Genomic DNA, 9,298 nt, shown 5'->3' with positions numbered 1-9,298 from the left:
GGAGGTCATTCGCCTCCTCTTTCTCCTACTTATGAGGTACCATTCAATGCTTCGATTCCATCTCCTCAAACTTTGGTTCCAGTTACTATTGCCCCATGTCGAGCGCCTGTATCTACTGCTTCACCAGTCAGTGCTCCCAATCCACCATCAGTCTTTTCCCAAGCAACAACCAAACCTAGTGTCAATGTATCTGATACGGGGGCACCTACCTTTCAAAACGAAACTCCATTTTCATCATCACCATCAACCGATTCTGACTCTGTATTGGGTGGAGATTATCTCAACTTTGAATCCATATATTACAGTCCCTATCGCATCCAGAGCGATGACAATGACGACGCTCCTGTGACAAAGCGACATCTGAAAGATTTGAATGATAAGCTTGATACCCTTATTGACTCATCCTCTACTTTTTCATCGGCTTATTCTGAGGCTACTGTTAAATCCATTCTAGAAACGGTGCTCCAACGACATGAATCTTCGATTCAGAATGCGAAAGATGATGTTGATGCTTCGACTATGTCGAGCAAGAAGGTTGTTGACGCAGTTAAATCTTTGGTTCATGATGCGAGGATTTTTCTAGAATCTCTTCAAGGGGCATCCGAAACTAACTCCAATAAGGTAAATGCTACAATTGAGTCTCTTTCAAAGACTTTTCAGGATGAACAAGCGAAGTTCGACCAAGTTCGTTCTGGTTTACAAGCCGATCAAACATCCTTTCAGTCATCGGTTGCTTCTCGTCTTGAAAAACTCCAAGAAGAATTGTCATTTGAAAATAGAGTGATGGATGAGCTCGACCGTCAGACTACGATGATCAAGACTCAGATTGTTCATTTGAATCAAGCACGAAGGGATATTGATGAGCTTAAGTCTAAGCGAACTGATATGAAAAGTTGTGTTTCTGACATCCACGATCTTCTTTCCAATATTTTGGATGCTCATGATTCGGTCCTTACAATCACTATTCGACGACATCTTGCAGAAAAAGTGTGTCTCGGTCTTGCTTTGTTGAGCCGAATGGTGGGCGTTCAGGAGTCGGTTACTACTCCACAACAAGGGGGAGATAAAATTGAAGAGCAACAGAAACTGTGACATCCCCAATTTCTCGGCCAGAAAAGACTGATTTGTTTATGCTTTGTTTTTAAAATCAGTGTAATTGTTTAAAGAAAACGGTTGTAGAATTTGTTCCCAAAACAAGATATGATAAAAACTTATCAAAACATTTCTCAAAGAGAATGTGTTTTCATTTAATAATAAAACCTCGAGATGTTATGTTCCGATACAGACACACAAGCATACACAGAACATACATTCATTTACTCTAGTGATTTACATCTCCTTTAATCTCTTAGTGCAAAGCAGCTTCGAATCGATACCTGTGATACAATTAAACTGAGTGGGTCAGGATTGGGAGCCTGGTGAGCATATAGGGTTTTCAACCCACAATAATATAATTATTATATTTAATTATCAAACAATCAACCCAATTACCCATCCCCATTATCTTCCTTACTCTTAAGGATCTACCCTAAGAATCATCTATTCGTTCACTCCAAATTAGGCACTAAGACAATAGCTGCCAGGATTCTTTATTAGGCATTAAGACAATAGCGGCTAAGGCTCCTTCCTAGAGCACTAATTCCGTAGTTTCTATGGTTTATTCATCGGGTACTAAATCTTTAGCTACCAGTATAGGTACTAAGTCCATAGCTATCATCTCCTATCTGACAGTACTAAATCCATAGCTACCAGCGTTCGTCTATACGGTACTAAATCCATAGCTACCAAGGTTTATCCATACATTACTAAATCCATAGCTACTAGCGTTCTTCTATATGGTACTAAATCCATAGCTACCAAGGTTTATCTATACAGTACTAAATCAATAGCTACCAGCGTTCGTATATATGGTACTAAATCCATAGCTACCAAGGTTTATCTTTCGTCTCATCCTCCATCACACACCAACTAGTTCGTCTACCCATGTTCTACCCAACATATTTGTAGATATAAAATACATATGTAGTTTAACTCATTTAAAACCTATATAAAACATCCATTCCACGCTTATCTCAAATAAACCATAATATATAAACACATAACACATATTTCGTAGCAAATACTTAATATTTATGTGTTAGAAGAAAGTGACCACACACTCACACCAAAAATATACTTAATACATTCAAACAAGACTTGTATTAAAATCGTGTTTATGAAAGGGACTATACACCCACGCATATAAACAACTTTATATTATACACATAGCACGTATTTCATAGCAAATACTTAATATTTATGTGTTAGAAGAAAGTGACCACACACTCACACGTATAAACAACAATATATATACACATAGCACGTATTTTATAAAATACTTCATATCTATGTGTAAGATGAAAGTGAATATACACTCACTTTATCAGAAGATGATCAGACAGCACTACAACTTGTAGAAGTAGTATTCTTTGGTGAACGGGATCACTTCACACACCAGGTTTCTCACAGGCAGAGCTTCGGCTCGGAAACTCTTTTCTTCTCGGGATCTTCGGACTTTGGGACTCACTTCGAGTCTCAGGATTGATACCGGGGCTTTGGGGGTACTTCTTTGCATGTAAATCGAGGTAATATGGGTGAGAGATGAGAGAATAAGCAACCAAACTCGGCTGGCCCTTCAAATCTATTTATAGGGAAAAACTGGCCCTTGCCACATTGTGACACCTTTTGCCACATCGTGGGCTTGGTTGTCACCGCATGCGTCATCTCAAGTTGCATCCGGGGGACTCCCGGATGTGTCAAAAGACCTGCCACGTCGTGGCACTGCTTGCCACGTTGTGGTCTCTGACACAGCTTTGGGGTTCACGCCCCGAATTTTAGAAATTCATAACTTTTGCATACGAACTCCGTTTTCGACTGTCTTTTTATCGTTGGACTACTATCGAAGAAATATTCGACTCTCGTTCAGATCACTAAGGATAGATATCTATCTACCTTACATTCACTATTTACGTCGCGCTGGGTCATGCTGGTTCTGTTGCGAAACTTCGACAGGTCATAACTTCTTCGTTATAAATCGGATTTTAGCGTTCTTTATATGCACGGAAACCTTGTGACATATACTACAACTTGGTTAAGATTAATCCTTCTAAGTAATCTTCCATCAAAAATTCATTTTTTATGCTTATCGTCTCTAATTTGACTAGCCCGGATCTACGGGGTTTACAATTATCCCTCCTTAGGATGATTACGTCCCAGAATCATCAACGAAATAGGGCTTGCATAATGATTCCACATGTTAACTCTTCATCCTGGGTAATAACCGTAAATTCTATGCTTCCTCGATAGAGTATTTAACTCTATGGCTTTCTTGACCGCAAACGATGCCCAATCTTGCATCTGCTTATCGTACTATGCTGTACTTTCAATCATAACATCCAAGTTACAAAATAAGTCCTTATCATGGACTCCTTCTTCTTCTCAGGATAAATACTTTCCTTTATCTATTGTAACAGACCGATGGGTCGTGTTCTAATGACCTCTCATCGTATGATGAAACGCTTAGACTCAAGTCTCTTAGAGTCAAATTCCATAATGGAATATACCTTCCTTCATATTCTAACGTGATATAATCACATTTTTTACATGTCGCATTTCTATCTACAAGCTTCCTTAACAACGAGCGCGATGCTGTAGATCGCATTGATTTCAATCTTTTGACTTAGGTCAGATGTTACATCGAACTTGGTTCCATGAACCACGTAACAAACTCCTCGTAGTGGGACTCAATTTGATATGACCACTAGGGTCGGAATAACAACAATCATACTAGTCACTACCGAAACAAGGGTAATGACATACTTGAACAAAACATAATCAATTACTAGCTTCTTGGTAACCTTGTGACTTTCCCTGATCCAAGTGCGAGTCCTGTGCTTCTGGTAGTATATGCATCTACTACCTTTCAAACCTACTCATACTCGTCCTAATTATTGTCCCGCAGTCAACCAAGTCACCATACAAGAAAATCACAAAAAAATTTAGCACATACGAATGTGTCCAAATAATCATAAACAATTTCCCTAGACTCTACTAGGACTTCTTCATTGCTCAATCTTCAATCATCAACTCTACTTCAACTCGATTGGTGATGGAAATTCCAGATGATGGAACAACTTCAAGAATTACACCAACCGTTCCATCATCCTGCCAATCGAAGGTGTACTTCATACATACCATACTCCTCTAAACGTTCCGTTATTTTATTAGACATAAAGTAAAGGCATGAAAGCACTCTTACGATATCTTCCAATAGGTGTCATTCACTATCATAAGCCCTTTTCATATCCTTCATTTACTGAATTCTCTACAAGTCTTCACCATGACCTTTTATACATCCAAGCAGACATTTGGTGTACCAAGCGAGAATTTTTAAGATAAGAAAGTTTTTAATGACTATAAACGTATAAACCTCCTTATCACCCCAAAACGTTTACATCCTATTTCTAATATTGTAGTTATACGCTTAGAATCCTATACACATAAGGTTTCCAGATCCGGTCGGCAACATACCATAAATCAGAACAAATAATAGCATCAATTTAGCTATCACACAAAACAATTAGCACATAAAAGCATTTTAGGTATCATTCCTAAAATAAACTAGTGCTTATGTCAATTTAAGTGTACTACCTATCATATTTTAGACACACTCCTCACAATCATTACTTAGCATTCTAAGCTTAAGTCTAGAAATTTCCTACAAATTCCTAGTTCGCTTAACCTAATGCTCTGATACCAACTGTGACATCCCCACACTACAAGAAAAATAACCTTTTACAACGCGCAAAATACGACACTCGTTGATTTATGTTACGTAAAGGGGAGTGACATTAAAAAAGTGTCATTTATTCAAAAAATTTAAGGATTTAGGTCATGCATTATTGCGCGCCCATAAATTAGTGTCTCATGTAAAATAAAGTAAAAACACGGAGGGCACTTTATCTAAAATGCACGTCCTCTGCGAATGTCGCTTTATAATTTTTACTCAAAAAACGCGTTCTTATAAGGGGGAAATGAAATCCTCTTAAAATTCTAAAATTTTTAAATACCCCGCTTCAAGATCTCCCTTCTCCCTTCGTTTTCTTCTTCCCTTCTCTTTGCAAACCCTAACCACGATACCATCTCTGCTATAAAGACAACTCATATAATTGTTCTATAATTTTTTTCTTAAAAAGTGGCGTTTATTCCTGAAGATCACAGAATGGCAACCAACAACTAGGGCTTTTATTTCCCACTTACATATAATCGTGATTTTCATCAATAGTTTCAAAACCACTTCCTTCACGTACGCTTTTCTTCTTCAATCTCACATCCATTTACGGTTTTAGCATACAAGAACTCTATTCGACTCATCACACACCAACTATTAAGGGAAGACATCAAAGCATTCATAGGCCGGATGTAGCAATAGTCGAAGATTCACCTTGTCTCGCCTCGTCCATTCGACAACCTCTTTGGTCACCCCTCCTCAGGTGACCTCGTGCTCACTTCTCCTCATTGGAGACCCTGTCATCTGACCTCGTCAGAGACTATGACGATCGCTCAAATTTACATGCCCTAGTTTGACTAAGGTATGTTTTGTTTTTTCTCTCTTCCTAATGTTTTCGTTCTTCTATGCTCACTCCTCCATAATTTCTAAAAATTCCCGAAGCTTACTGGTTTTCTCATGATAAAAATTAGATATTGGTTGTTTTAGTCGACAGAGTTTTCATGGCAACATCTCTCTCTCTCTCTCTCTCTCTCTCTCTCTCTCTCTAAAACTATTACCCTCCATGGCGATGTCTCCATTTCTTTTATCTTATATCTTTTTCAAAACTGATCCCTATCTATTTATGGTGGGTGATTAATAAATAAATTGAACTCCTCATGTTAAATATCTCATGTAATTAGCTTAAGGTTCTTGGGTTCGGCTCCTGGTGTGTTTGGCGTCCTTGATTGTTTGGAATTTTACAGATGAGGCTCTTTCGTAGCTGCATACTTTCAATTTTTGTGTTGAACTCATAATCTCATAAGCTTTATCCTCATATGATGATATTGCCCTTCCCACTGTAGCAATATATGTATTGTTCCATGTATAATTGTCCACAATCACAATAAAAAAGATTCTCACCTTAGATAATCCCTTTATACTGCCTGTTCCCTTAGAAGACATGATTTGAGTGGTATTTCCTCTAATTTCTTGGGTCAAATTCTTTGTGTAGTCGTAACGCTACTTTGGAGGGTTGTTTCCATGAACACGAATCGGTTATTGACGCCCACAAAGTGCTCAACGCAATGTTTCTGTTAGGTCAGCTACTGCGCCCACAAGGTGCTCGACATAATGTCTCTATTAGATTTTCACCAAGATGAGACCAATTTTGCTACCTTGTCTATCTATATGCAACAAAAGGACTTGAGAAAAAGATAATTGAACTACAATACTTGGAATTTTGGTTCAATTTTACCAATAAATCAATGTTTATTAGTGATGGCTTGTTAGCAGCAAGTCAACTTGTTAACAATCTTATCAAAGATGGTGAAATGTATTTTGTGTTAATAAGGATACCATTAGTTATTAAGTTTGACATCTTTCTTTGTTGTTGCTGTAGGTTTGACAACCAAAGCAGAAACTCTATTTGGCATGTTATTGAAACAGGGTTATTAACTTCATATACAAAATTTACAAAAATCTCTTTTAATTTCTTTCCTTTATGAGCTAGTAGACTTCGTTTTGAAATATAATAGACAACATTTTTTGTGTAGTGGAGCTGACCTGTTTACATCTGGTACCTAATCAGCTACCTATCAGAAGGAATTTGGATTTAGTAGTCTCAATAATTTAACTGAATAGGTTCAGTAGTCTTTAGTCAACATATTCTCCAGTCCAAAGGCTACAGAAGAATCTAAGCAGGTTATAAATTGTTATTTGTATTATATTTCTATATTATATATTTATAAATTCTGATTTTATCTTATTCTGTGTTTTTTTGTGATTAAATATTCTTATTCCAGATTGGTATTAAAGCAGACTGGCGAGGTCTAATCAGGTTATAAATTGTTATTTGAATTATATTTCTGTGTTTTTTCTAATGATTTAGGTTCAATAACCAGTTGAAATGGTATTCCAGTACTTATCACTTGTTATTTACACTTTTGTTGTATTTCAGTTGTGTATACTCAACCCCTCTCATCAACCTCTTAGTTTTCAGTGTCGGAGAAGGTGAGGTGAGGTCTCGGTGGATCTCTTTATCAGTTTCATGTAAATAAAAAAAATACACCCCTGAATTTTAAAAAAGGAAAAAAAATAGATGAAAGTATATGTTGATATTTATTACATAAAAATGCACGTAACTCTACAATACAACAGTGAAAAGCTCTAAAATGCACTATTTCTTCAAGTTTTTCTTTCTTTCTATTGAAGTGTTTATTTGGTGTTATGTGTCGGAACACTAAGGTAAAATTTAGTATTTACAATGTCTTTGAGAAGAGGGTTATATCCGTCTTTTGTCTTTGTCTTTTTGGTCAAACCAAACTCTTCCATAAACACCGATGTATGAAGCTACATATACCCGGAACTGTACCTTGGCATCACCCTGCAACAAATATAAAAAATAAAAGATATCCACATCACCCTGCAACAAATATAAAAAAAAAAAAGATATGTGAATTTATTTATATTTAAAGAGTGCAAACATGCAACTATACCTTGGCATCCAAATATGGATGTGTGTGGTGATTTATGCAGCCCCTTTGATTATGGATTTTGTTGTGTTGTGCGTGTGTGTTATATTAAGAATAATCACCACGTCGTTATTGTTGGTGCTCCTCCCAGGCTCACCACAGGCCACTGTGAAAGGGTGGCTGTGGGATGTGCTGTTGCAACCTGTTAAGAGTAAGGGGCCTCTGCTAAATGAAGACACTATTGATCATATCAAAAGTAAGGATGTAATATAAACCTTGATTACTTTCTAGATTTATAAAGTTACATGAAAAGGAGAGGAAAAGAGTTTACTTATGTATATGGAATTTAACATTTGATGATTGTATTTTTTTTTTGTAGCAATTATTTCCCAAAAGGGTAGTGATGCATGGTGGTATATGAAAGTAAAAGAATTCCTTCCTGAGAAATATCGTGATAAAGCATCAGATTATGTGCAAGGAACTGATACAATGGATGTTTGGTTTGATTCAGGTACATTACTAGTTTGTTAAAAGTTGAATTTTTATTCAAATATAAAAAAAATTGATAGTTTCTGGACTCCAAAAGTATCTTTTGATTAGGATTGAAATGCTTCAAACTTTTTTGCATAATTCTATTTTGCTAAGTGGGTGTGTTTGTTTTACACGTTTGGGATGTTACAGGGGGTAGTGATGGGATTGCAAATACCAAATCGGTTTGAGTTCTATTTTGCATCCATCTCTGATTTGAGTTCACCTCTTCAACGACGAAGAATCCATCTCTTCATTTTAATCCATCGCAGCTCCCTGTGACACACTTACCAACTCGGTTCACCTCTTTGCTTAGTAAATATGTATTTGCATATTTGTTTTTTCTATTTGTTAGTATTGATCATCTATTTTTATTGTGTTTCTTTTTTGAATCGGTTGTAAGTTACCCTGTCTGAGTACATATAAATAGAAGGAAGATGTCCCAATCTGGATGCCATCCAGGTGTTTGTTGAAAGTCCCAAGTGAAATTTTTTGTTATTTTAGACATCGTATAGTAGCTAAGTTCAATGGAAAATCTATTTTATTGAGTAAGATTTATGAGTTTTTTGATGAAAGGTTTAGATTTTGTTGATGTCATAGCTAAACTAATTATGTTCTCTTTCTCTTTTGTGACAACCCGATATTTCAACTCTTTGTAATGGCCTAATAGGTCAAGTAGTGTAAACATTTTTGAGTTAATAAAATTAACTTTGATAATAAAATGTCCAAAAAGTCTCTATTTAAATTCTTCTATGTTTAAATATCATTAAACCATGATCGTACGTAAAAAGAACGCCCAAATCCGATTTCGTATATTGAAGTTATGATTTTTCCAAGTTCAGCTTAGCAACAGACAGCTAAAAACTCAAAACGGAGATCGAGCGACATTTGGCCGGAATGACCTAAACGAGAATCGAAGGTCTCGACAATGGTATTTAAACGGTAAAAAGTCTGGCAAAAACCGACGTCAGATAAAGAAGTTATGAATTTTTAAAGAAATTCCTTAATCACGTCATTTTAATAAATAAATAATAAAAATAATTTCGGAATT

The 9,298-nt window shown here is 36.3% G+C and overlaps 1 protein-coding gene across 1 annotated transcript; it reads left to right on the top strand.

Moving 5' to 3' along the window:
* The first annotated feature begins 6,513 nt into the window (after window positions 1-6,513).
* LOC145009812 (uncharacterized) lies at window positions 6,514-8,722 on the top strand. Its single transcript, XM_078968443.1, has 9 exons — window positions 6,514-6,574; window positions 6,648-6,695; window positions 6,802-6,824; window positions 6,899-6,949; window positions 7,051-7,085; window positions 7,206-7,258; window positions 7,871-7,975; window positions 8,099-8,230; window positions 8,401-8,722. Exons 1-9 carry the CDS (start codon window positions 6,514-6,516, stop codon window positions 8,436-8,438), a joined length of 546 nt encoding a protein of 181 aa, XP_078824569.1. The 3' UTR covers window positions 8,439-8,722.
* The last annotated feature ends 576 nt before the right edge of the window (window positions 8,723-9,298 follow it).

The sequence above is a fragment of the Lactuca saligna genome, chromosome 8 (genome assembly GCF_052625555.1).
Source record: "Lactuca saligna cultivar CGN05327 chromosome 8, ASM5262555v1, whole genome shotgun sequence".
NCBI classification, from domain to species: Eukaryota; Viridiplantae; Streptophyta; class Magnoliopsida; order Asterales; family Asteraceae; genus Lactuca; species Lactuca saligna.
Note: the sequence above shows the minus strand (reverse complement) of the source record. Positions and strands in the feature narration are given on the sequence as shown.

What these genes read in the sequence shown, in the direction of transcription:
- LOC145009812 (XM_078968443.1), top strand. Translation starts at nt 6,514, where the DNA reads ATGTTTATTAGTGATGGCTTGTTAGCAGCAAGTCAACTTGTTAACAAT. An exon ending in AGTTTTCAGTGTCGGAGAAG is followed by an intron (nt 7,259 to 7,870) that starts GTGAGGTGAGGT and finishes TGCTCCTCCCAG; the next exon opens with GCTCACCACAGGCCACTGTG. An exon ending in GGATGTTTGGTTTGATTCAG is followed by an intron (nt 8,231 to 8,400) that starts GTACATTACTAG and finishes GGGATGTTACAG; the next exon opens with GGGGTAGTGATGGGATTGCA.